At 43.1% G+C, this 27347-nt stretch overlaps 1 protein-coding gene across 2 annotated transcripts in view; it reads right to left on the bottom strand.

The window, feature by feature from the left end:
- Positions 1 to 3918: 3918 nt before the first annotated feature.
- ltb4r2a (leukotriene B4 receptor 2a) overlaps positions 3919 to 27347 on the bottom strand; it is a 36762-nt gene continuing 13333 nt past the window's right edge. Inside the window, exons 1-5 of one of the 2 annotated variants that reach the window (XM_060917140.1) lie at positions 24945 to 25054; positions 14627 to 15181; positions 12934 to 13134; positions 12815 to 12852; positions 3919 to 7586 (exon numbers count right to left, since the gene is read on the bottom strand). In XM_060917140.1, coding sequence (XP_060773123.1) covers positions 7289 to 7586; positions 12815 to 12852; positions 12934 to 13134; positions 14627 to 15166 — 1077 coding nt within the window. In that variant the 5' untranslated portion in view covers positions 15167 to 15181; positions 24945 to 25054 and the 3' untranslated portion in view covers positions 3919 to 7288. Of the gene's footprint in view, positions 7587 to 12814; positions 12853 to 12933; positions 13135 to 14626; positions 15182 to 24944; positions 25055 to 27347 lie in introns of those variants that run through there. The other variant, XM_060917139.1, reaches the window with a different exon arrangement.

Below are 27347 nucleotides of genomic sequence, written 5' to 3' on the forward strand. Positions count from 1 at the left end.
AACCCACGTGGGCACTGGGAGAATATGCAAACTCCACACAGAAAGGCCCTCGCCGGCCACGGGGCTCGAACCTGGACCTTCTTGCTGTGAGGCGACAGCGCTAACCACTACACCACCATGCCGCCCCATACACACAGTGGTGCTTGAAAGTTTGTGAACCCTTTAGAATTTTCTATATTTCTGCATAAATATCACCTAAAACATCATCAGATTTTCACACAAGTCCTAAAAGTAGATAAAGAGAACCCAGTTAAACAAATGAGACAAAAATATGATACTTGGTCATTTATTTATTGGGGAAAATGATCCAATATTACATATCTGTGAGTGGTAAAAGTATGTGAACCTCTAGGATTAGCAGTTAATTCGAAGGTGAAATTAGAGTCAGATGTTTTCAATCAATGGGATGACAATCAGGTGTGAGTGGGCACACTGTTTCATTTAAAGAACAGGGATCTATCAAAGTCTGATCTTCACAACACATGTTTGTGGAAGTGCATCATGGCACGAGCAAAGCAGATTTCTGAGGAAGCGTTGTTGATGCTCATCAGGCTGGAAAAGGTTACAAAATCATCTCTAAAGAGTTTGGACTCCACCAATCCACAGTCAGACAGATTGTGTACAAATGGAGGAAATTCAAGACCATTGTTCCCCTCCCCAGGAGTGGTCGACCAACAAAGATCACTCCAAGAGCAAGGCGTGTAATAGTCACCGAGGTCACAAACGACCCCAGGGTAACTTCTAAGCAACCGAAGGCCTCTCTCACATTGGCTAATGTTAATGTTCATGAGTCCACCATCAGGAGAACACTGAACAACAATGGTGTGCATGGCAGGGTTGCAAGGAGAAAGCCACTGCTCTCCAGAAAGAACATTGCTGCTCATCTGCAGTTTGCTAAAGATCACGTGGACAAGCCAGAAGGCTATAGATAGTTTTCACTGACGTCACGGCATTCTGGGGAATGCGCCCCAGCCGCCATCTTGCGGGGCAAACAAAACGGACCATCGCCACTACCAGCTACGTTATCTCAGACGAATTTATGAAGTTATATAGTAAGTTTTCTAAAATAAAGATCAATGTCGGCTAAATCAAGCAAACAGAAGTATATAGATACATTAGACGACATCTCACGATAATGGTATGCAGCCAAACTGGCCTTGATTGGGGGAATTGACCCCTACGAAGTGGACAAAGATGCATTATCAATTGACTATGCAGAGCTGCCAAAGCCTGAAACTGCCAAAGCCTGCTCCAAAGCCTGAAACTGACTTCATCAAACTTTAAAGGCTGTCTAATATATACAACTTTATATGTTCACAGTGCGCCTTTTGGCAGATGCCGCCTGAATCGCGCAGATCCGATTTTTTTTTTTTTTAGGGGGGGCGTTGGAGTGTCTGATTATAATTTCAAAGTAAATTCTGTATTAAAATTACTAAATAAGCAAATCCGTTACAGTCCATGAAACAGGAAGTATAAGGATGAGAAAAAAAACAGTTTAAATCGGAAAGCTGCGCACATTTGCGCAGCCCAAGCGGTGTGCAGGACTGCGCAAATGTGCGCAGCTTTCCGATTTAAACTGTTTTTTTTTCTCATCCTTATACTTCCTGTTTCATGGACTGTAACAGATTTGCTTATTTAGTAATTTTAATATAGAATTTACTTTGAAATTATAATCAGACACTCCAACGCCCCCCCAAAAACAAAAATCAGATCTGCGCAATTCAGGCGGCATCCGCCAAAAGGCGCACTGTTTGCATCCCAAACACAAATCAAATCATACAGAATAGACCTAAATGTTTTTCAAAAATGACCCTTGCGTGAGTGAAGTGACAAGTGTCAAATAGAAACATGACAAATGAGCGATATTAAGTGTACATTACAATGTAAACGTACACTCAGCGGTTCCAGTTAAGCATTCTCCAGAGAGTGTTCACATGATGTTTTGGTTTCCAAAAACAAACTTAAACACAATTGATTGTTTATTTAAACAACTTACCACTTATAAAATGATCGGAGCAGACTTTGCTGTGTTTGGAAGGCTGATAATCCTTGCGGTTGATTCTCGCAAGCCATAGATTTCTCCTTTGTAGGCTGAGTTTGTTTGCTCGCCTTCGTGCTCCCGTACAGTGGGAATTCCATAAAAGCTCCGCTTGACTTCATCATTTGACCTATTACGACAGCTGTGAATACAACAGGTGTGCACCATTGCTAGCTTTAAATAGCCTGCTTGGGTTCTTTTGAAGACTTTGTACTCACACGTTACAATGTGTGCTCAGTCACCCGTATGGTAAGCTTGACCCGCAAGATGGCCGCCACTAGGGAATCCCCAACTCTGTGACGTCATGTGAAAACTATCTATTGGAAAAATGTTTTGTGGACAGATGAGACCAAAATAGAACTTTTTGGTTTAAATGAGAAGCATTATGTTTGGAGAAAGGAAAACACTGCATTCCAACATAAGAACCTTATCCCATCTGTGAAACATGGTGGTGGTAGTATCATGGTTTGGGCCTGTTTTGCTGCATCTGGGCCAGGACGGCTTGCCATCATTGATGGAGCAATGAATTCTGAATCATACCAGCAATTCTAAAGGAAAAAGTCAGGACATCTGTCCATGAACTGAATCTCAAGAGAAGTTGGGTCATGCAGCAAGACAACAACCCTAAGCACACAAGTCGTTCTACCAAAGAATGGTTAAAGAAGAATAAAGTTAATGTTTTGGAATGGCCAAGTCAAAGTCCTGACCTTAATCCAATTGAAATGTTGTGGAAGGACCTGAAGCGAGCAGTTCATGTGAGGAAACCCACCAACATCCCAGAGTTGAAGCTGTTCTGTACGGAGGAACGGGCTAAAATTCCTCCAAGCCGGTGTGCAGGACTGATCAACAGTTACCGGAAACATTTAGTTGCAGTTATTGCTGCACAAGGGGGTCACACCAGGTACTGAAAGCAAAGGTTCACATACCTTTGCCACTCACAGATATGTAATATTGGATCATTTTCCTCAATAAATAAATGACCAAGTATAATATTTTTGCTTCCTTTGTTTAACTGGGTTCTCTTTATCTACTTTTAGGACTTGTGTGAAAATCTGATGATGTTTTATACTGTTTATATTGTCTGTTTGAGTGTTTAGTCTTTGTCTAGTTCTTATCAAGTGTTTACACTGTTTATATTATCTGAGTGTTTAGTCTATGTCTAGTTCTTATCTAGTGTTTATACTGTTTATTTATACTGTTTATATTGTTTTGTCTGAGTGTTTAGTCTATGTCTAGCTCTTATCTAGAGTGTTTATACTGTTTATATTGTTTGTTTTTTCAATTATTCTATTTTTTTTATTTTTATTTATTGCATTGCCTGTTTGCACCGTGGGTCAGAGAGGACTGAAATTTCATCTGTGCTGTATGTCGAGCATGTATAGCATATTTGACAATAAAGTTGACTTGACTTGACTTGATGTTTTATGTCATATTTAAGCAGAAATACCCTTAGCAAAAAGAAGTTTATTCAAGTGTACTATGAGTATACTTATTTTTTACTAAAACTGCAGAAGTATACTTGAAGTTGACTTTTTATAAACTATATTTTATATACTTAAGAATAGTATAGTGAAGTATACTTGGCATATACTGAAAAGTATAAATAAAAGTCTAAGACTAAGTACATTAATACTAAGACTTATACTTTAATACTAAAACGTATACTTTAGTATACTTTTCACGTTTTTCTGCCACAAAGTACTAATACTTAGTATATCTTGCTCCAAGTGCATAATAAGGTCAAGTCATTGACTCATGCTTAACATTTAATTTATATATTAATATAATATAATGCTGGAGTTTAAAACTTTACAGTATATAGTATGTGTGCTCAATTGCATTATCTTTATGTACCTTAAAATCATACACAAAAACAGAAAAACTTTTGACTTGACTTTATTGATCAATTTCTCCAGTAAGGAAGGACTTGATTTCATAGTTCTTTATTTTTGAAATGTTTGAAAATATATCAAACTTGTTTTCAACATTCTGTCTTGTGATTTTGTAAATGCATCACACTCTTGTGTACATACAGTATGAGTAAACTTTAAGAATACATTAAGGAGTATATTTCCAGTATATAAATAGTAAGCTACAAGTAATATGCCAAGCAAACTTAAAGTACAACAAGTAAACTAGTGAAATAACCAACGTTTATAACAGTATACTTAAAGTATACAATAATAAACTAAAAATAGGGACTTGAAGTATGTAACTAAGGGGTGTTGTGGCTCAGTCAACTAAAGTGCCATACCATAAATCTGGGGACCTGGGTTCGATTCCAACCCAAGGTAATGTCCTGATCCCTCTCCTGCTCATTTCCTGTCTCTACACTGTCCTATCCATTAAAGGTGAAAAAAGCCCAAAAAAAGAAGTATATCGATAAGTGTACTTGTGGTATACTTTAAGCATGCAAGAGGGATATACCAAGTATATAGATGAGTGTACTTGTTGTATACTTTAAAGTGTACTTTTGCAAACTTAAAATGAACTTTAAAGTATACTTTTATAAACTTGAAATGTTCCAATTTAGTCCGAAAAAGTATTAAATTTGTATACTTTCTAGTACACTAAAAGTACATGGTCTGTAGTATACTTGCTATACTTATACTCATACTGAAGCATACTTAATAAAATGAACTTTAAGTATACTACTTTTTGCTAAGGGTATAGAAAATTCTAAAGGGTTCACAAACTTTCAAGCACCACTGTATAGCTGATATAACCACATGGGCTTGGGATTACTTTGGCAAACCTTTGTCAAGCTTCAATACAGAGTTACATCCACAAATGCCAGTTAAAACTTTACTGTGCAAAAAGGAAGCCCTATGTTAACTGTGTCCAGAAACCGCGTCGACTTCTCTGGGCTCAAGGCATCTGGGATGGACCATCACACAGTGGAAACATGTATTGTGGTCCGAAGGACCCGTATTCCATTCTTATTTGGAAGAAATGGAGGCTGTGTGCTCCAGACCAAAGACGAAAAGGACCATCCAGACTGTTACCAGGAACAAGTCCAAAATCCAGAGTCTGTGATAGTATGGGGTTGTGTCAGTGCCCTTGGTAAAGGTAACTTACACTTCTGTGATGGCAGCATTAATGCAGAAAAGTGCACTGAGATTTTGGAGTAACATATGCTGCCTTCAAGACGACATCTTTTCTAGGGAGATTTCAACAATACAAAACCACATTCTGCACACATTACAAAGGCATGGCTGTGGAAAGAGAGGTTGCCTGTCCCCTCTGTCCCCAATAGAGAATGTGTGGTGAGTTTTGAAAAGAAAAATATGACAATGATGACCCTGTACTGTTACACACCTTAAGACTTGTTTGCAGGAAGAATGGGACAAAATAACACCTGAAACGTTTTGTCACTTGCTATCTTCAGTCCATAAACATCTTTTAAATGCTGTGAGAAGGAATGGAAAAATGATAAAATAGTAACTGCTTTACCGTCCCAAATTTTTTTGAAGTGTGTTACAAGAATCAAAATTGAAGTGTTTATTTTGAAAAAACAATACAATACATGAAGTAAAACATCAAATAAAGTGCTTTTGTATTGTTCTGAGTGCAACACAGGTCAAAGATTATTTACAAATCATAGTTTTCAGTTTTAATTTGAATTTCAACATCCTGTCCCAAGGTTTTCGTATTTAAACATTATTAAAGTGTTTTTCTCCTCAGTCTGTCATCAGTTTGAGATGAGTGTAAAAGTTTGAATGCAAAAAAAGGGAAAAACATCTGTATTTTACACAAAAAAAATTCATGAATGAAAAGTGGGCATGTCCCAGAACAAGACAACAATCCAAAACATATGGATAAAACAGTAATACTTAGAATATCTCATCTCATTATCTCTAGCCACTTTATTCTGTTCTACAGGGTCGCAGGCAAGCTGGAGCCTATCCCAACTGACTATGGGCGAAAGGCGGGGTACGCCCTGGACAAGTCACCAGATCATCACAGGGCTGACACATAGACACACACAACCATTCACACTCACATTCACACCTACGGTCAATTTAGAGTCACCAGTTAACCTAACCTGCATGTCTTTGGACTGTGGGGGAAACCGGAGCACCCGGAGGAAACCCACGCGGACACGGGGTACTTAGAATATATTTTATAGAATATCTACATTTTACTTCTATTTGATCTCATGACCTGGATGTACACTCACCAACCAGTTTCATAGGAACAACTGTTCACCTGCACACTCATGCAGTTTTCCAGTCAGCCAATCATGTCACAGCAGCTCAGTGCATCATTACATGACACAGAAATTGTTGATCTGCTGGGACTTTCATAAGGATTGACACAGAATGATGCAAAAAAAAAAATCACTCAGTGAGCAGGATTTTTGAGGGCAGAAACATCACATTGATGAGAGAGGAGAGTGACTAGACTAGGCCTAGCTAACAGGAAGCTAGGTTGATCACTCAGATAACCACTCTTTACAACCACAGTGAGCAAAAAAGCATCTCAATGTGTCACACCTTCATCAGAATTAGACAGGCAAAGATTGGAAAAAGACCAGACGATCTTTTCAATCATAAAATCTTCATCTCGCCAGATGTTCATATTAAAGTGGACAGTGTGTGTATATTTATATTCGTTAATAATTTTTGAGAACATTTATTTCACATTCAGAAGGAGATGCAAACTTTTACACTGCTGACTTTAAGTGCTAGAAGTGTCTAGTCTTCCCTTCATTATTTTTCTCCCAAGGGTGCACAAAGTTTTGCTTTCAACTATATGTTTTTTTGATGATGAGTGACATCTTGGGATTCCAGATTTTACCTTGGTGTAAAGTTTGTATGTCAGGTTTGCAGTTTTGTTTTTTGAAATCACTTAAAGATGACATCCAGTCACATGAAATGACCTGATACGGTATAAAAAAAGATCTGTCTTTGAGTGCTGAAATGAATCCCAAAGTGTGTTGAAAGCAGTCATTTTGGATTGAAACACAGCATTTATCCAAAGTATCAGGACTTCAGCTCTTTGCTGATCCACTTAACTGCAGCGATGAGTCAAAGAAATGTTTTTGTTGCCACCTGATGGACAGAGACATGAACTACGAGAGATCAGCAGGACTTTCACTCAGAGTAAGAAGGCAATATTCACCTGATCCCGCCAGTCACGCTGGTATATCACAATAAAAACTCCTCATGACCTCATAGGATGTGCTTTGAAATTTTTTTTCTCTTATCTGACATGTGAACCTCCAGCAACTCCTGGAGGTTTCCCATCTCACTGTTTCCCATTTTGAATGTGTGTCATTTTGATGTTAATGCTTGTATTTGCACTTGTTGTGGATTCAGACTCCTTATCACGCAGTGCATCATTTTCTGCCATTTCACGCTGCTGGTTATGAGATTTACGAGATGATGAATCACGTCCTGTGGCCTCGAAGAGACGTGCCATGAAGGCCAGACCTGCGTGGCGTATGTACGCCTTTCCTACACACATGTACAGGATGGGGTTAATGCAGCTGCTGACAAAGGCCACTGCAGCAGCAAAGGGTCTCATGAACGTCCGGATTGTACGTCTGAAAGGATGAAAGGAGAGAAAAACACACACACGCACATTATATATATATATATATATATATATATCTCATCTCATCTCATCATCTCTAGCCGCTTTATCCTTCTACAGGGTCGCAGGCAAGCTGGAGCCTATCCCAGCTGACTACGGGCGAAAGGCGGGGTACACCCTGGACAAGTCGCCAGGTCATCACAGGGCTGACACATAGACACAGACAACCATTCACACTCACGGTCAATTTAGAGTCACCAGTTAACCTAACCTGCATGTCTTTGGACTGTGGGGGAAACCGGAGCACCCGGAGGAAACCCACGCGGACACGGGGAGAACATGCAAACTCCACACAGAAAGGCCCTCGCCGGCCCCGGGGCTCGAACCCAGGACCTTCTTGCTGTGAGGCGACAGCGCTAACCACTACGCCACCGTGCCACCGTGTGTGTATATATATATATATATATATGCACAGTGCCTTGCAAAAGTATTCATCCCCCTTGGTGTTTGTCCTGTTTTGTTACATTACAAGCTGGAATTAAAATTGATTTTTGGAGGGTTAGCACCATTTGATTGACACAACATGCCTACCACTTTAAAGGTGCAAATTGTTGTTTTATTGTGACACAAACAATAATCAAGATGAAAAAACAGAAATCTGGAGTGTGCATAGGTATTCACCCCCTTTCATATGAAACCCCTAAATAAGAGCTGGTCCAATCAATTCACTTCATAAGTCACATAATTAGTTGATTAAGATCCACCTGTGTGCAATCAAAGTGTCACATGATCTGTCACATGATGTCTGTATAAATCAACCTGTTCTGGAAGGACCCTGACTCTGCAACACTACTAAGCAGCAAGATGAAAACCAAGGAGCCTCCAAACAGGTCAGAGACAAAGTTGTGGAGAAGTATAGATCAGGGTTGGGTTATAAAAAATATTCCAAACTTTGAATATCTCACAGAGCACCATTAAATCCATTATAGCAAAATGGAAAGAATATGTCACCACTATAAACCTGACGAGAGACGGCCGTCCACCAAAACTCACAGACCGGGCAAGGAGGGCATTAATCAGAGATGCAACAAAGACACCAAAGAGAACACTGAAGGAGCTGCAAAGATCCACAGCGGAGATGGGAGTATCTGTCCATAGGGCCACTTTAAGCCGTACACTCCACAGAGTGGGGCTTGATGAAAGAGTGGCCAGAAAAAAGTCACTGCTTAAAGAAAATATATTTGGAGTTTACCCAACAGCATGTGGCAGACTCTCCAAACACATGGAAGAAGATTCTCTGGCCAAATGAGACAAAAATGTAACTTTTTGGCCATCATGAGGAATGCCATGTGTGGCACAAACCCAACACCCTGAGAACACCATCCGTACAATGAAGCATGATGGTGGCAGCATCATGCTGTGGGGATGTTTTTCATCTGCAGGGACAGGAAAGCTGGTCAGGACTGAAGGAAAGATGGATGGCACTAAATACAGGGCAATTCTGGAGAAAAACCTGTTTGAGTCAGCCAGAGGTTTGAGACTGGGATGAAGGTTCATGTTCCAGCAGGACAATGACCCTAAACATACTGCTAAAGCTACACTGGAGTGGTTTAAAGGGAAACATTTAAATGTCTTTGAATGGTCCAGACCTTAATCCAATTGAGAATCTGTGGCATAATTTGAAGATTGTTGTACACTACTGCAACCCATCTAACTTGAAGGGAGTTGGAGCAGGTTTGCCTTGAGGAAGGGGCAAAAATCCCAGTGGCTAGATGTGCTAAGCTAATAGAGACATACCCCAAGAGACTTAAAGCTGTAATTGCAGCAAAAGATGGCTCTATAAAGTATTGACTTTTTTTGGGGGGGGGGGTGAATACCTATGCAAGGTACTGTGTGTGTGTCTGTGTATATATATATATATATATATATATATATATATATATATATATATATATATATATATAAAATAAAATCAGAAATAAACAGTATTTATTATAAATAGTGAGAGGTTACTGAGCTATCAAACTGATTTTGCATAGTGGTGCTTGAAAGTTTGTGAACCCTTTAGAATTTTCTATATGTCTGCATAAATATCACCTAAAACATCATCAGATATTCACACAAGTCCTAAAAGTAGATAAAGAGAACCCAGTTAAACAAATGAGACAAAAATATTATACTTGGTCATTTATTTATTGAGGAAAATGATCCAATATTACATATCTGTGAGAGGCAAAAGTATGTGAACCTTTGCTTTCAGTATCTGGTGTGACCCCCTTGTGCAGCAATAACTGCAACTAAACGTTTCCGGTAACTGTTGATCAGTCCTGCACACCGGCTTGGAGGAATTTTAGCCCATTCCTCCGTACAGAACAGCTTCAACTCTGGGATGATGGTGGGTTTCCTCACATGAACTGCTTGCTTCAGGTCCTTCCACAACATTTTGATTGGATTAAGGTCAGGACTTTGATTTGGCCATTCCAAAACATTAACTTTATTCTTCTTTAACCATTCTTTGGTAGAACGACTTGTGTACTTTCGGTCGTTGTCTTGCTGCATGACCCACCTTCTCTTGAGATTCAGTTCATGGACAGATGTCCTGACATTTTCCTTTAGAATTGCTGGTATAATTCAGAATTCATTGCTCCATCAATGATGGCAAGCTGTCCTGGCCCAGATGCAGCAAAACAGGCCCAAACCATGATACTATCACCACCATGTTTCACAGATGGGATAAGGTTCTTTTGCTGGATGCAGTGTTTTCTTTTCTCTAAACATAATGCTTCTCATTTAAACCAAAAAGTTCTATTTTGGCCTCATCTGTCCACAAAACATTTTTCCAGTAGCCTTCTGGCTTGTCCATGCGATCTTTAGCAAACTGCAGACGAGCAGCAGTGTTCATTTTGGAGAGCATTGGCTTGCTCCTTGCAACCCTGCCATGCACACCATTGTTGTTCAGTGTTCTCCTGATGGTAGACTCATGAACATTAACATTAGTCAATGTGAGAGAGGCCTTCGGTTGCTTAGAAGTTACCCTGGGGTCGTTTGTGACCTCGGTGACTATTACACGCCTTGCTCTTGGAGTGATCTTTGTTGGTCGACCACTCCTGGGGAGGGGAACAATGGTCTTGAATTTCCTCCATTTGTACACAATCTGTCTGACTGTGGATTGGTGGAGTCCAAACTCTTTAGAGATGGTTTTGTAACCTTTTCCAGCCTGATGAGCATCAACAACGCTTTTTCTGAGGTCCTCAGAAATCTGCTTTGCTCGTGCCATGATACACTTCCACAAACATGTTGTGAAGATCAGACTTTGATAGATCCCTGTTCTTTAAATAAAACAGGGCGCCCACTCACACCTGATTGTCATCCCATTGATTGAAAACACTGGACTCTAATTTCACCTTCGAATTAACTGCTTATCCTCGAGGTTCACATACTTATGCCACTCACAGATATGTAATATTGGATCATTTTCCTCAATAAATAAATGAGCAAGTATAATATTTTTTGTCTCATTTGTTTAACTGGGTTCTCTTTATCTACTTTTAGGACTTGTGTGAAAATCTGATGATGTTTTAGGTCATATTTATGCAGAAATATAGAAAATTGTAAAGGGTTCACAAACTTTCAAGCACCACTGTGTGTATGGGGCGGCACGGTGGTGTAGTCGTTAGCGCTGTTGCCTCACAGCAAGAAGGTCCAGGTTCGAGCCCCATGGCTGGCGAGGGCCTTTCGGTGCGGAGTTTGCATGTTGTCCGCGTGCGTTTCCTCCGGGTGCTCCGGTTTCCCCCACAGTCCAAAGACATGCAGGTTAGGTTAACTGGTTACTCTAAATTGACCGTAGGTGTGAATGTGAGTGTGAATGGCTGTCTGTGTCTATGTGTCAGCCCTGTGATGACCTGGCGACTTGTCCAGGGTGTACCCCGCCTTTCGCCCATAGTCAGCTGGGATAGGCTTCAGCTTGCCTGCGACCCTGTAGAACAGGATAAAGCGGCTAGAGATAATGAGATGAGATGAGATACATAACTTTGCAAAATCAGTTTTATAGCTCACTAACCACTCACTATTTGTGGTAAATACTGTTTATTTCTGATTTTGAATGCAAATGCTTGCGTTTGCATTATTGTGGATTCAGACTCTATTACGCAGTGTATCATTTTCTCCTATTTCACGCTGCTGGATCTGAGATTTATGAGATGATGAATCACGTCCTATGGTCTCAAAGAGATGTGCCATGAAGGCCAGACCCAAGGGCCAGCGGGAAGCCATGGTCTAATGTTTAGAGAAGCAGCTTTGGGACCAAAAAGTTGCCAGTTTGATTCCCTGGACCAGCAGGAATGGCTAATGTGCCCTTGAGCAAGGCACCTAACCCCCAAACTGCTCCCCAGGATGCTCTGGGTATGTTGTATGTCGCTCTGGATAAGAGCGTCTGCTCAATGCCTGTCATGTAATACTTATTCAGAAACTTTCACGTCAAATATTTGTGCTGTGATGGTGATTGAAAATGACTCTCACTCGCTTAATGACTCACTTTCACACTGATGACAAAAGTGTTAAATCCTATCTGCTTCACCCAAAATATTTTAAGGGGCATTAGGTCACATAAAAAGACTAGATCCACAATGCGAATTAATTTAAAGAATAATAAAACCTCATCTCATCTCATTATCTCTAGCCACTTTATCCTGTTCTACAGGGTCGCAGGCAAGCTGGAGCCTATCCCAGCTGACTATGGGCAAAAGGCAGGGTACACCCTGGACAAGTCGCCAGGTCATCACAGGGCTGACACATAGACACAGACAACCATTCACACTCACATTCACACCTACGGTCAATTTAGAGTCACCAGTTAACCTAACCTGCACGTCTTTGGACTGTGGGGGAAACCGGAACACCCAGAGGAAACCCACGCGGACACGGGGAGAACATGCAAACTCCACACAGAAAGGCCCTCGCCGGCCACGGGGCTCGAACCCGGACCTTCTTGCTGTGAGGCAACAGCGCTAACCACTACACCACCGTGCCGCCCATAATAAAACCTCTACTCCCAAATTACCATTGGTACTTTTTAACCAGGTTTTGTTGGAGTTCCTGTGTTCTCTAACCCCATAACCCAATCCTAATCCTAACCTAAATTCATCAGAACTTTTTTAACAAACAAACAAACCTGACTCCTGAATGCTAAAGTAGATTAAATTTAATCAATGTGTGTATTTATGTGTAAGTGCAGCTTACATTTCTTTTCCCTTGCTGTTAAGCAAATTTTCAGCCACCTGGGGATGGAGAGGTTTAGAACAGGAATTAATTCACTTCCTCAACAATAATGGAGAACACACACACACACACACACACACCTGTAGCATGTTGACGATATGGTACGGCAGCCAGAAGAGTGCGAAGGTGACCACGATGATCAGGATGAGTTTTTCGCTACGAATGCGTCTCTGAAAACGCGTGCGGCGAATCCTGAGAAGAACCCTTCCATAACTGATCACAATCAAGCTGTAGGGCAGGACAAAGCCGAGAGCTGTCTCCAGAGAATACTGCATCACCGCCTTCAGCACACACACACACACACTCAATTAATGCAATGGAAAGCTTAAAGGTGCATGAAGTTCTATAAAAATACATTGCACTATGTAAATGTAGCATGGGAGGTGAAAAATAAACCCTTCCTAACGAACTAATAGGGTAAAATTTTACTGCACTATCAGCTGATAAAAATATTAGCATAAGATATACAGTATACACAAATCTACAGTACTGTGCAAGTCTTTGGCACATGTAAAGAAATGCTGTCGACCAAAAATGTCTTTAAAATAATGAAATGAAATGTTTCAACATTAAAAAATACTATCAACAGCAGTAAGCCATAATAAATGAAACAAAGTCGGTATTTGGTGTGAGACGATGCTTTGCTTAAAAAAATAAAAATAAAAATAGTAGTCTGAGGTACAGCGAGTGCAGTTTGATGCGGAAATGAGCTGTAGGTTTTACTGAGCATCTTACAGAACCAGCCACAGTTCTTCTGCACACTTTGACTGTCACACTCGCTTCTTCATTTTGCACCAAAACCCAGCAGCCTTCATTAGGTTTTCTTTTTTACTCTGAAAAGTGCTCTCTTATGGAATATGCTGCTCAGATACAAACTTTTTTTTTTTCCTGTAACATTTAATTTTGTGCTGGAAAAAAAAACAAGTTTGGAACTCTAAAATGTTTTTGCAATGTTGTGACTCGATAATGTAGAAGTCATAAAATAGAAATCTATAACAAAGTTTGGATGAAAAAATAAGATGCCACAGACTTTTGCACAGGGCTGTACATGTTAAATACATTTAAAAGAGTCAAAAATCCAAACAAAAGTGTCTATTTACTGTTGCAGTCGTCTTGCTTCTCAAGTAACAATGTACACAAAGACTGATAATGTGAACGCTCCACATAAATGGATTTAAAAACAACTCGGTATTTAAAATCGAGCCATATCAGTGTCTCCAGCACATTATGCTCTACATTTGCATGCATAAGATATTCCGGGGTTTTTCCCTTATTCGGAAAAAAGACAATGTTCCTTCTAAGTTGTTTACATGGCTAATGAATATGAATATTCCATTAATATTCCAGTTTACATGCAGCCATGCTTACTCCGATTGTCTAGTTAGTTTGTGGATGATGCACAGAGTTGATCGTAAACAGGCAAGAGGTCATGTGTCGCAAACTGCTGGAAAAACCCCAGTTGAGACTCATATTCTGAATGCACCACTGTATACATGTCCAAAGAATGCTCCAAAAACATCCCAAGAATATTGGTGTATCCCACAAATCTTAATTGGAAAATGCAAAATTCAGAAATTTATCATAATCAAATGGAATATGCTGTTTACATGACCCATGTCAAATTCTGAATATTGTCATGCTCAGAATAATAATGGAATATTTGAGGGCACGTAGATGTACTGAAAGATTATTTTCCTATAACAGGACATTATGTCTTGTTTAATTCCATAGTGTTCCATTTTTTTAAATAACAATGCATTTTTGTTATCTCACATGTTCAGTCTTGTTGTGCAGACAGTCACACACAGTATTGTTGCCTCTGATTTCTAATTTTCTAAACACCAAAACAGGCACAGCCAGAACCAAAGCCAGGCTCCAGGTCGCCAAAAGTGTCCAGACAACAGTCTTGCGCGAGCTGAATGTGGCGAGACGATGCGGCCACACCACGGCCACCAGCCTGTGCAGGCTCATCAATGTGATCAGGAAGATGGAGGCATACATGTTGGCACAGCAGAAGTAAAACAGGACCTTGCACATGGACAGGCCAAAGATCCAGGTCCGCTGGATGAGGTAGATGATGAAGAATGGCGTGAGCACCATGAGAAAGCCATCTGCACAGGCCAGGTTAAGAATAAGCGTGGTGGTGACTGAACGGCGTTGTGTTCTCGCAACGATGCTCCAGATAACGAAGAGGTTGCCGGGAATGCCGAGGATGAAGGCGACGGACAGGATCACAGCTCCTGCCATTGTTCCAGTGCTGCTGGTGAGGATAGTCGGGACCATTGCATTGGCTGGGGAAGTGGGCATGCTCATGATGATGGTGATGATCTGCAAAAAAAAGAAATGCGCATTGTTAATTCTCATAGCTGTGAATGTGTTTTACAGATAAATCATTGCTAATCCCTGCTCATTAGCTCGTTCTCCAACATCTAGCAATAATAATAATAATAATAATAATAATAATTTACAGGGTGAATTAAGATGCTGAAATAAAGAAAAACAAAATAGCAAAATCAGCAAATAAGAAAAATGCAAAAGAGAACTGCATCATGATAAAAAAATGTAAAAGAAATTTTTAAAAATGTAAAAAAAATTGGAAAAAATTATAACAAAACATTTTGGGGAAATATAATAAATATATGATTATTTTAATTGTTAATTACTAATAATAATTCATACTTTTATACTATTTTATACTATTTACATCAACAATGTGACTTCAGGTAAATCATGAAGCAACTTTGGGAACAAAAGGTTGCCAGTTTGATTCCCTGGGCCAGCAGGAATGGCTGAAATGCCCTTGAGCAAGGCACCTAACCCCCAACTGCTCCCTAGGCTGCATTCTGGATAAGACCGTCTGCTAAATGCCATTAATGTAATGTAATGAAAATTAAAGTGTTTGTTGGAATGCGACGGATGTTTACTGGTGTGTTCCAGTGTTTTTAAGGTTCATCCATGAAATCAGGAGAAGATGTACCTGGATGACTGAGTATCTTCACAGATATGTTAACACAAGATAATCTTAAGACATGATTTTGAATATGGTTTCTCAGGCAACATGATCCCTTTGAGACACTGAAGTGAGTTAGCAAAACAATATGATCCAACACCAGCTGAATGTACACTCGGTCGTAGACCTTATGTTGAGAGAAGTTTATTTTAGTCTAGCATGGTGTTGAATTTCAGATACACCTAAGACAGTAAAGATATACCATAACTAGTCATGCATAAAGAGCTTGTAGATGAAAGATTTTTTGCACGTTTCACCATCACTAGCTAATCAGAAACAATGATTGAGACACAGATGAGCGCCTTGTGGTTAAGAGTCTGTCTTTCTTTAATATTTATTTCAAGCAAGCTCTGTCTCTTGAGGCAGCCTTCATCACAGAAGTCCATTAGTTAAATTAAATCATCATTAGAAACTGCATCTTATTACCTCAAAGCCATTATTACAGATCACCAGCCTCCTGTGGGGCCAATAAATCCATCCAAAAACCCTTCTGGAATCACTCAAGGCTTGCTTTTAGGACCATTTACATTGTGATGAAAAGCCATAATTGTATCAAGTATCAAAAACTTTATTTGCCAGGTATGTGAACACACACGAGGAATTTGACTCCGGTTTCACTTCACTCTCTTCGTACAAACAGATAAAAAGCGTAGACAAAAACAAAAAGCTATGTACATGTAGAAGGGTAAATATATGTATAGACAGCATAGTGCAAGGATGGATTATCTCATCTCATCTCATTATCTCTAGCCGCTTTATCCTTCTACAGGGTCGCAGGCAAGCTGGAGCCTATCCCAGCTGACCAAGGGCGAAAGGCGGGGTACACCCTGGACAAGTCGCCAGGTCACCACAGGGCTGACACATAGACACAGACAACCACTCACACTCACACCTACGGTCAATTTAGAGTCACCAGTTAACCTAACCTGCATGTCTTTGGACTGTGGGGGAAACCGGAGCACCCGGAGGAAACCCACGCGGACACGGGGAGAACATGCAAACTCCACACAGAAAGGCCCTTGCCGGCCACGGGGCTCGAACCCGGACCTTCTTGCTGTGAGGCGACAGCGCTAACCACTACACCACCGTGCCGCCCCAAGGATGGATTAGTAAATATAAATATACAGTGTGCACAGAATGACGGTATGAGTGTGCAGATATTTCACAGTTGATGTTACTGATATTCGAGTCTGGTTTAGCTGTTCATCACAGAGACAGTCTGAGGGAAAAAAACTGTTCTTGTGTCTGGTTGTTTTTGCATACAGTGTTCTGTAGCATCTCCCAGAGGGGAGAAGTTTAAACAGTTTGTGACCAGGGTGTGATGGGTCTGCAGAGATGTTACCTGCCCATTTCCTGACTCTGGACAGGTACAGGTCTTGGATGGAGGGCAGGCTGACACCAATAATTTTCTCTGCAGACCTTATTGTCCATTGCAGTCTGTTCTTGTCCTGTTTGGTGACCGATCCAAACCAAACAGTGATGGAAGAGCAGAGAACAGACTGAATGATGGCAGAGTAGAATTGTTTCAGCAGCTCCTTAGACAGGTTGAGCTTCCTGAGCTGGCGCAGAAAGTACAACCTCTGCTGGGCCTTTTTGATGATGGTGACTGTGTTGGTCTCCCACTTCAGGTCCCAGGAGATTGTGGAACCCAGAAACCTGAAGGTTTCAACAGCAGTCACAATGTTGTTGGTGATGGTGATGGGTGGCGGGGGGGCTCCTCCTAAAGTCCACTGTCATCTCCACAGTTTTGAACGTGTTCAGCTCCAGATTGTTCTGACCGCACCAACAGACCAGCCGTTCAAACTCCTGTCTGTATGCAGACTCGTCACCATCTCGGATGAGGCCCATGACCGTTGTGTTGTCTGCAAATTTCAGGAGTTTAACAGACGGGTCTCTTGAGGTGCAGTCATTGGTGTAAAGGGAGAAGAGCAGTGGAGAGAGTACACACCCCTGGGGGGTGCCAATGCTGATAGTTCAGGTGCTGGATGTGATGCTCCCCAGCCTCACCTGCTGCTTCCTGTCAGTCAGGAAGTTTATAATCCACTGACAGGTGGAGGAGGGCACAGTGAGCTGGGTGAGCTTGGTGTGAAGGATATCTGGAACGATGGTGTTGAACGCCGAACTGAAGTCCACGAGCAGGATCCTGGCGTATGTCCCTGCAGAATCAAGGTGTTGCAGGATGTAGTGCAGTCCCATATTGATTGCATCATCTGCTGACCTGTTTGCCCAGCAGGCAAACTGCAGGGGGTCCAGCAGGGGGTCTGTGATGTCCTTCAGGTGTGACAACACCAGTCTCTCAAAGGACTTCATGACTACAGATGTGAGGGCTACAAGCCTGTCGTCATTCAGTCCTGTGATGGTGGTTGTGGCAGCGGGGGCGTGGTCAAGCACCGGTCTGTGACAGGAGGGTGGAGTCAGGGAAGGTAAGTGGCAGAATCACTACACCTGATGTCAATTAACCTGTGTTTGTGTGTCTTCCCAGTGACCGCGCCCTACTTAAGGAAGGAAAGTGAGAGCAGAGGGAGCTTTTCCCCTGAACCAGACGCCGATTGCATGTGTGTCTGTGATTATTTGCTAGTTGTTCACTGAAAAGTGTGGCAATAAAAGCGCTTTACCAACCTGAACTCTGTCCTGCCGTCTTCTGTGCTCCGCCCTTCTGTGAGAACCGCTACAGTGGTGCTGAAACCCGGGACTATCTAGAGCGCAGAAGCCGAACAGCCCCATGGAGTCCTCCCCGTTCGCTGACCTGGTCCACGGCCTAGCAAAGCCAGCACCAGGCGCTAGTCACCCTCCGAAAGGAGCAGGAACAGCGGTTCGAGGCCCTGGTGTTGGCCCAGCAAGAAGATCGTCAGGCGTTCCGGCACCTCCTCGCGTCGGCGGGGTCTACCAACGCTCCCACCACGGGCCCGTCTCCCCTCACCCTAACAAAGATGGGCCCGCAGGACGACCCCGAGGCATTCCTCATGCTCTTTGAGCAAGTTGCGGAGACCTCGGGGTGGCCGATGGATCAGCGCGCGGCGCGCCTCCTCCCCCTGCTGATGGGAGAGGCGCAGCTGGCCACGCTACAGCTCCCTGCCAACCGCCGGCTGGCCTACGCGGACCTTCGCCGGGCTGTCCTCCAGCGTGTGGGGCGCACCCCTGAGCAGCAGCAGCAGCGCTTCCTCGCTTTGCACTTGGAGGAAGTCGGCTGGCCGTTCGCGTTTGGCCAGCAACTCTGGGACACCTGCTGGCAGTGGTTGAGGGCTGACAACCGCGACGCCAAGGGGATCATCGACCAGGTGGTACTGGAACAATTCATTGCACGCTTGCCAGCAGGAACCGTGGAGTGGGTCCAGTGCCACCGCCCGCCCGGCGTCGCTGGATCAGGCCATCGAGCTGGCAGAGGACCATTTGGCGGCTGTCCCGGCGGCAGGACAGCAGGCAGCCTCTTCTCTCCTCTCCTCTCCTCTCTCTCTCTCTCCCTCTCCTCCTGCGTCCCGTCCTCGCCCCATTCCCCCACCGTGGAGACAGGGGCCGGCGCCACCCCAGCCGGCCCGCCACACCTGCGGTGCACTCCCATTTCTCCCTTCTGTGTCTGTCTCTCCCCCCCCTCAAGTGAGTGAGCCCCAGAACACCGGTGCGGAGAGGAAGCCCGGGCCGGTTTGCTGGCTCTGCGGGGAGCCGGGCCACCTCCAACAGCAGTGCATGGTAATGGAGGTGGGCGCGGTGGTTCAGATCCCCGATGCGCCAGGAGCCGCCCTCGATCGGGCCGGCGCGTATCACATACCGGTGAGTATTCAAGGGGATACATATCAGGCATTGGTGGATTCTGGTTGTAATCAGACCTCGATTCACCAAAGCCTGGTGCAAGACGAGGCATTGGGGGGAGCACAGGGGGTGAAGGTGTTGTGTGTGCATGGGGATGTTCACAGCTACCCTTTGGTGTCGGTCCACATTCTTTTCCGAGGGGAAAAATTTATAGTAAAGGTGGCGGTTAATCCTCGCCTCACCCACTCGATAATTTTGGGGACTGATTGGCCGGGATTCGGGGAGTTGATGAGTCATTTAATAAAGAGTGGGTCCTGCCATAGGTCAGCAGGGGGAGGTCCTGGTGTCGCCTTGGTGGGAGCAGCTGTCACAGAGCCGTCTACGTCATCTCCGCGTCAGCGTGAGGAGCCACAGGCTCCTCCTCCCTCTCTCGGGGAATCCCTGGCAGATTTCCCATTAGAGCGGTCGCGAGACGAGACTCTGCGGCATGCGTTTGACCAAGTGAGAGTAATCGATGGTCAAACGCTCCCGCCGAACGGCACCCAGTCCTTCCCCTATTTTTCTATTATGAAAGATAGATTATACCGAGTGACGCAGGACACTCAGACGAAAGAGCAAATCACACAGCTTTTGATTCCAAAAAGCCACCGGGAATTGGTATTCCAGGCGGCTCACTTTAATCTCATGGCTGGACACTTAGGACAGGATAAGACACTAGCCCGAATAATGGCCCGATTCTATTGGCCAGGGATTCGCGGCGATGTCCGTAGGTGGTGTATGGCATGCCGCGAATGCCAGTTAGTAAATCCAGCGGCCATTCCAAAAGCGCCTTTGCGCCCTCTACCGTTAATCGAGACCCTGTTCGAAAGAATTGGGATGGATCTTGTCGGGCCATTAGATCGGTCAACACGGGGGTACCGCTTTATATTAGTTCTGGTGGACTATGCAACGCGATACCTGGAAGCAGTGCCTCTCTGCAATGTCTCAGCACGCAGTATTGCGGAGGCACTCTTCAGCATCATCTCCCGAGTTGGAATCCCGAAAGAGATTCTGACTGATCAAGGCACCGCGTTTATGTCACGAACACTGAACGAACTGTATGGGTTATTAGGTATTAAGCCGATCTGCACCAGCGTGTATCACCCACAAACGTATGGTTTAGGCTACGTTTACACTAGACCGTATCTGTCTCGTTTTCTTCGCGGACGCACTGTCCGTTTACATTAACCCCCCTGAAAAAGCGGGGAAACGGGAATCCGCCAGCGTCCACGTATTCAATCTAGATCGTATCAGCTCCGGTGCTGTGTAAACATTGAGAATACGCGAATACGCTGTGCTGAGCTCTAGCTGGCGTCTCATTGGACAACGTCACTGTGACATCCACCTTCCTGATTCGCTGGCGTTGGTCATGTGACGCGACTGCTGAAAAACGGCGCAGACTTCCGCCTTGTATCACCTTTCATTAAAGAGTATAAAAGTATGAAAATACTGCAAATACTGATGCAAATACTGCCCATTGTGTAGTTATGATTGTCTTTAGGCTTGCCATCCTTCCACTTGCAAGTAATAAGTGATATGCGCTGGGATCACACACACAGCGGCTCAGTCCCGAATCGTGGCTTGTTCACTTCACTCGCGCGCTCTGTGAGCTGCGCAGGGCCGGAGTGCGCACCCTCCAGAGGGCACTCGCTGTTCAGGGCGGAGTGATTTGGAGCGCAGGATGCCTGCGGAGCCGAGCGTATCCGCGTATTGGTGTTGCTGTGTGCACGGCTAACGGTTTTAGTGTCAACGCGAATCGTTTTAAGAACGTTAATCTGATGATCCGCTGATTCGACGTAATGTAAACGTAGCCTTAGTTGAATGGTTCTGTCTTCTGTGCTCCGCCCTTTTGTGAGAACCGCTACAGTGGTTTTCTTGGGAACCGGGATTATTGTGGAGCGTTTGAAGCATGAGAGGACTTCACACAGCTCCAGGGATCTATTGAAGATCTGGGTGAAGATGGGGGCCAGCTAATCAGCACAGACCTTCAGACAGGAGGGTGACACACCATCTGGGCTGGGTGCCTTCCTGATCTTTTGTCTGCAAAAAAGCTAACAAACATCCTCTTCACAGATCTTGAGTGCTGGTGTGGGGTCAGAGGCAAGAGGAAGCAGAATAGCAGAGGGGTGTAAATGGGTCTTTAATGTCTGAGGGGGGGAGAGGTGTGAATGTGTCAAATCTGCAGTAAAACACATTCAACTCGTCAGCCAGTTGATGGTTCATTGCAGTGTTGGGGGATGGTCTCCTGTAGTTGGTGATGTTCTTCAGGCCTCTCCACATTGACGCCGGATCATTGGCTGAAAGGCTGTTTTTGATTCTTTCAGCGTAGCTCCTCTTTTCTGCTTTCACCTCTTTCGTCAGTGTCTTTCTGGCCTGTTTGTACAGGACTCTGTCCCCACTTCTGTAGGCCTCCTCCTTGGCCTAGCGAAGCTGCCTGAGTTTTGCAGTGAACCAGGGTTTGTTGTTGTTGTATGTGCCGAAGGTCTTGGTGGGCACACACATATCCTCACAAAAACTGATGTAAGATGTCACAGTATCAGTCAGTTCATGCAGGTCTGAAGCTGCAGCCTCAAAAACACTCCAATCAGTGCAGTCAAAGAAGGTTGTAATTCCACTTTGGCCTCATTGGACCATCTCCTCACCGTCTTTACCACAGGCTTAGCAGATTTCAGCTTCTGCCTGTAGGTCAGGATAAGATGAACAATGCAGTGATCAGATAGTCCCAAGGCTGCACGGGGGACAGAGTGGTATGAGTCCTTTAAAACAGTGTAACAATGGTCCAGAGTGTTATGGCCCTTTTCCACTACCCTGTTTCAGCTCACTTCAGCTCGCTTCAGCTCACTTCAGCCCGACACGGCTCGTGTTTCGACTACCTTAGAGCAGCACGACTCAGCTCGCTTCAGCCCTGCTTAGCACCCAAAACTCGCACGGTTTTGGAGTGGGGCTGAAGCGAGCCAAACCGAGCCGAGTGGGGCTAGGGGCGTGAGGAGACACTCCCCTGTGCACTGATTGGTGAGGAGGAGTGTCCTCACATGCCCACACACGCCCCGCGAGCACGCTGGGATCTGTAAACACCGTAAACCCGGAAGAATAATAATTACGAATTACGAGAATTTCTGAAGCCTTATGCGCCTCGCCTCATCTATACGCTCTTGCCAGTATCTGTTGGTGTTGTCGGTGACAACAAGCCACAGCACCAAGACCAGCAACACTAACGACTCCATGTCCTCCATGTTTATTGTTTACTATCCGGGTCGTGAGACTACCGCTTAAAAGATCACTGATGTCACTGTTTGCGCCGCTTAACGACATCACGTGACGTCCACCCACTTTCGCTAACTCCACCCAATGTGTCCACCCACTTCCAGCCAGCACGGTTCAGCGCAGTGGTAGTCGAAATGCAACTCCAACAGCCCCACTCAGCTCGACTCAGCCCAACTCAGCACGGCACGGCTCAGCCCAACTCAGCCGCGTTGGTAGTGGAAAAGCGGCATTAGTGTCCCTAGTGGGACACTTAAAGTGCTGTTTATATTTTGGCAGTTCGTGGCTGAGGTTTGCTCTGTTAAAGTCCCCCAAAACAATGAGCAAAGAGTCCGGGTTTTGAAAACAAAATCCCATTAGTAACCACTACAAAACTCAAAAAAACTCTGTGTGTGTAAAAAATAGAAAATTTCCAAAAGTGTTGAGAAAAAGTGTCAAAACCTTACTCAAACATGGAAGCATCCAGCCAATGAGTGTGTACATGTGCAGGGCACAAAGATGCAAGTTTTGAATGTAGTCAAGCATTAAAAAGTAAAAAGTGGACATTTTTAACTGAGGACATTATGTATTGTTGACTTTTCAAAGTTTTCATGAGCAAACAAACTGTAAGAAGATGATTTTTGTTTTAAAGCAGCTACGCTACCTTATTTTCAGGCAAAATGTCATTCAATCTCTTTAAGTTTGCTGCTAATACGGATGACTAATGCTATGTAACTTGCTAATGAATGAATCAGAAGTAAAATAAGACTGAAACGTTTATAGGCTGTAACACCATTTTGGAAGATTCCACAATAAACAGGTTAATTGGTAACATGACTGGGTATAAAAGTAACACCAAAGGCTCAGTCTTTGTAAGCATAGATGAGTCATGGCTCACCCCTTCATGCCAAAATTCATGAGATAATTGTTAGTCAATTCAAAAAGAACATTTCTCAATGCAAGATTGCAGACAATTTAGGTGTTTCAAAATCTACAGTACATAATATTGCAACATCTCAATGTGTAAAGGGCAAGGTTGGAAACCACTGTTGAATGTGCATGACCTTCAAGCCCTCAGGCTGCACTGCCCGAGAAACTCTTATGCTAATGTGACAAATATAGCCACATGGGCTCGGGAGTACTTTGGAAAACCATTGTCACTTAACACGGTCTGCTGCTGCATCCAGAAATGCAACCTGAAACTGTATTATGCAAGGAGGAAGCCATTCATCAATTATATGTAGAAACGCCACCAATTTCACTGGGCCCGAACTCATCTCAGATGGACAGTGGAAACAATGTGCTGTGGTCAGATGAGTCCGCATTTCAGCTTGTTTTAGGGAAAACTGGATGTCAAGTTCTCAGTGCCAAAGATGAACACAACCATCCAGTTTGTTATCAGAGAAAGATGCAAAAGCCAGCATCTGTGATGGTATGGGGGGCATTAGTGCCCATACCATGAATGAGTTGTATGTGTGTAAAGGTACTATTGACGTGAAGGTGTACAGTTAGGTCCATATATATTTGGACACTGACACAAATTTTGTTTTTTTACCTGTTTACTGAAACATATTCAAGTTATAGTTATATAAAGGACATGGACATAAAGTCCAGACTTTCAGCTTTCATTTGAGGGTATCCACATTAAAATTGGATGAAGGGTTTAGGAGTTTCAGCTCCTTAACATGTGCCACCCTGTTTTTAAAGGGACCAAAAGTAATTGGACAATTGACTCAAAGGCTATTTCATGGGCAGGTGTGGGAAATTCCTTCGTTATGTCATTCTCAATTAAGCAGATTAAAGGCCTGGAGTTGATTTGAGGTGTGGTGCTTGCATTTGGAAGATTTTGCTGTGAAGAAAACATGCGGTCAAAGGAGCTCTCCATGCAGGTGAAACAAGCCATCCTTAAGCTGCGAAAACAGAAAAAACCCATCCGAGAAATTGCTACAATATTCGGAGTGGCAAAATCTACAGTTTGGTACATCCTGAGAAAGAAAGAAAGAAAGAAAGAAAGAACTGGTGAACTCATCAATGCAAAAAGACCTGGACACTCACAGAAGACAACAGTGGTGGATGATCGCAGAATAATTTCCATGATGAAGAGAAACGCCTTCACAACAGCCAACCAAGTGAACAACACTCTCCAGGAGGTAGGCGTATCAATATCCAAATCTACCATAAAGAGAAGACTGCATGAAAGTAAATACAGAGGGTTTACTGCACGGTGCAAGCCACTCATAAGCCTCAAGAATAAAAAGGCTAGATTGGACTTTGCTAAAAAACATCTAAAAAAGCCAGCACAGTTCTGGAAGAACATTCTTTGGACAGATGAAACCAAGCTCAACCTCTACCAGAATGATGGAAAGAAAAAAGTATGGCGAAGGCATGATACAGCTCATGATCCAAAGCATACCACATCATCTGTAAAACACGGCGGAGGCAGTGTGATGGCTTGGGCATGCATGGCTGCCAGTGGCACTGGGTCACTAGTGTTTATTGATGATGTGACACAGGACAGAAGCAGCCGGATGAATTCTGAGGTATTCAGAGACATACTGTGTGCTCAAATCCAGCCAAACTGATTGGTCGGCGTTTCATAATACAGATGGACAATGACCCAAAACATACAGCCAAAGCCACCCAGGAGTTTATTCAAGCAAAGAAGTGGAATATTCTTGAATGGCCAAGTCAGTCACCTGATCTCAACCCAATTGAGCATGCATTTCACTTGTTAAAGACTAAACTTCAGACAGAAAGGCCCACAAACAAACAGCAACTGAAAACCGCTGCAGTAAAGGCCTGGCGGAGCATTAAAAAGGAGGAAACACAGCGTCTGGTGATGTCCATGAGTTCAAGACTTCAGGCAGTCATTGCCAACAAAGGGTTTTCAACCAAGTATTAGAAATGAACATTTTATTTACAATTATTTAATTTGCCCAATTACTTTTGAACCCCTGAAATGAAGGGATTGTGTTTAAAAAATGCTTTAGTTCTTCACATTTTTATGCAATCATTTTGTTCAACCCACTGAATTAAAGCTGAAAGTCTGAACTTCAACTACATCTGAATTGTTTTGTTCACAATTCATTGTGGTAATGTACAGAACCAAAATTAGAAAAATGTTGCCTCTGTCCAAATATTTATGGACCTAACTGTATATTGGGATTTTAGAGAAACATATGTTGCCATCCAGGTGATGTCTCTTCCTGGGAAGTCCATGCTTATTTCAGCAGGACAATGCCAGGCCTCATTCTACACAGGCTATAACAGTGTGTTTTCGTAGACACAGAGTTTATGTGCTTGACTGGCCTGCTGCCAGACCAGATCTGTCTCCTATTGAGAATGTATGGCGCACCATGAAGAGGAGAATCAGACAACAGTGACCAAGGACTGTTGAGCAGCTGAAATCTTGCATCAAGCAAGAATGGACAAAAATTCCAATTGCAAAACTGCAACAATTAGTATTCTCAGATCCCATACGATAAAAACTGTTATTAAAGAAAAGGTGATGCAATGGTAAATTGCTTCTGTTCCAGCTTTTTTGAGCGTGTTGCAGGCATCAAATTCTTCATTTATATATTTATTTATGAAATACAATTTAGTTGGTCAGTAAAACTATTGAAAATATTTTCTTTGTACTTTTGTCAGTTAAATAAAGATTCACATGAATTAACAAATCACAGATTTTCGTTTTTGATTACATTTTGGAAAATATCCCAACTTTCCTGGAAATGGGGTTTGTAGTCGTTATGAGTGGCCTAATTAAGGCTTGGTATTAAGAATGCTCTTTTTAGAGGATGAAACAAAAACCACAAAGCTTACATGTCCAACATTAGCTTGACTCTTCAAAAAAACATTATAGACCACTAAATAGGTCAAAGCCACCACTGTGCTAATGCATACAGGCCTTTGTGATATAACAAGAAAATCTCGTAAATAGGTCACAGCCGCGATGATGCATACCACACATCTAGACTAGAGCAAGTATTGTTGATGTCAGACAGACCAAAAAGCAAGAAAAGAGATAAGATCTGATCTGGAAATCTTCTGTCGCAAAGCAAGCATCTTCCATGGGGTGAGTAATGTGAGAACTGCACATGAATATTCACCACAAAGAATGCTGATCATCTTAATTTCCCTGAGGGAACCCTCCCAAAGGGATCAATAAAGTTTTATCTAATCTAATCTAATCTAATCTAATCTATCTGATTTGTTCAGTCGTCTCTAACAGACTTTTTGTATAGTGGTTGTTTCTGACTTTGAGATGGCCACCAAGATTGGTACTATGAAGCTAGCTTTTAGTGCAATGACGTCTACATTCCTACAGCGTCATAAAGAATATAGATGTCTGGCTTCAAATGTTTCAGAGGAAATGTGTTAGCTTTGAACCTCCACACTGTCGTGTAACGGGGGAGAGCTAGCTGATGACTGAAATGGTGAGAAAGAAGTTCATGTGAT

This window comes from Neoarius graeffei, chromosome 3 (genome assembly GCF_027579695.1).
Source record: "Neoarius graeffei isolate fNeoGra1 chromosome 3, fNeoGra1.pri, whole genome shotgun sequence".
NCBI lineage: Eukaryota > Metazoa > Chordata > Actinopteri > Siluriformes > Ariidae > Neoarius > Neoarius graeffei.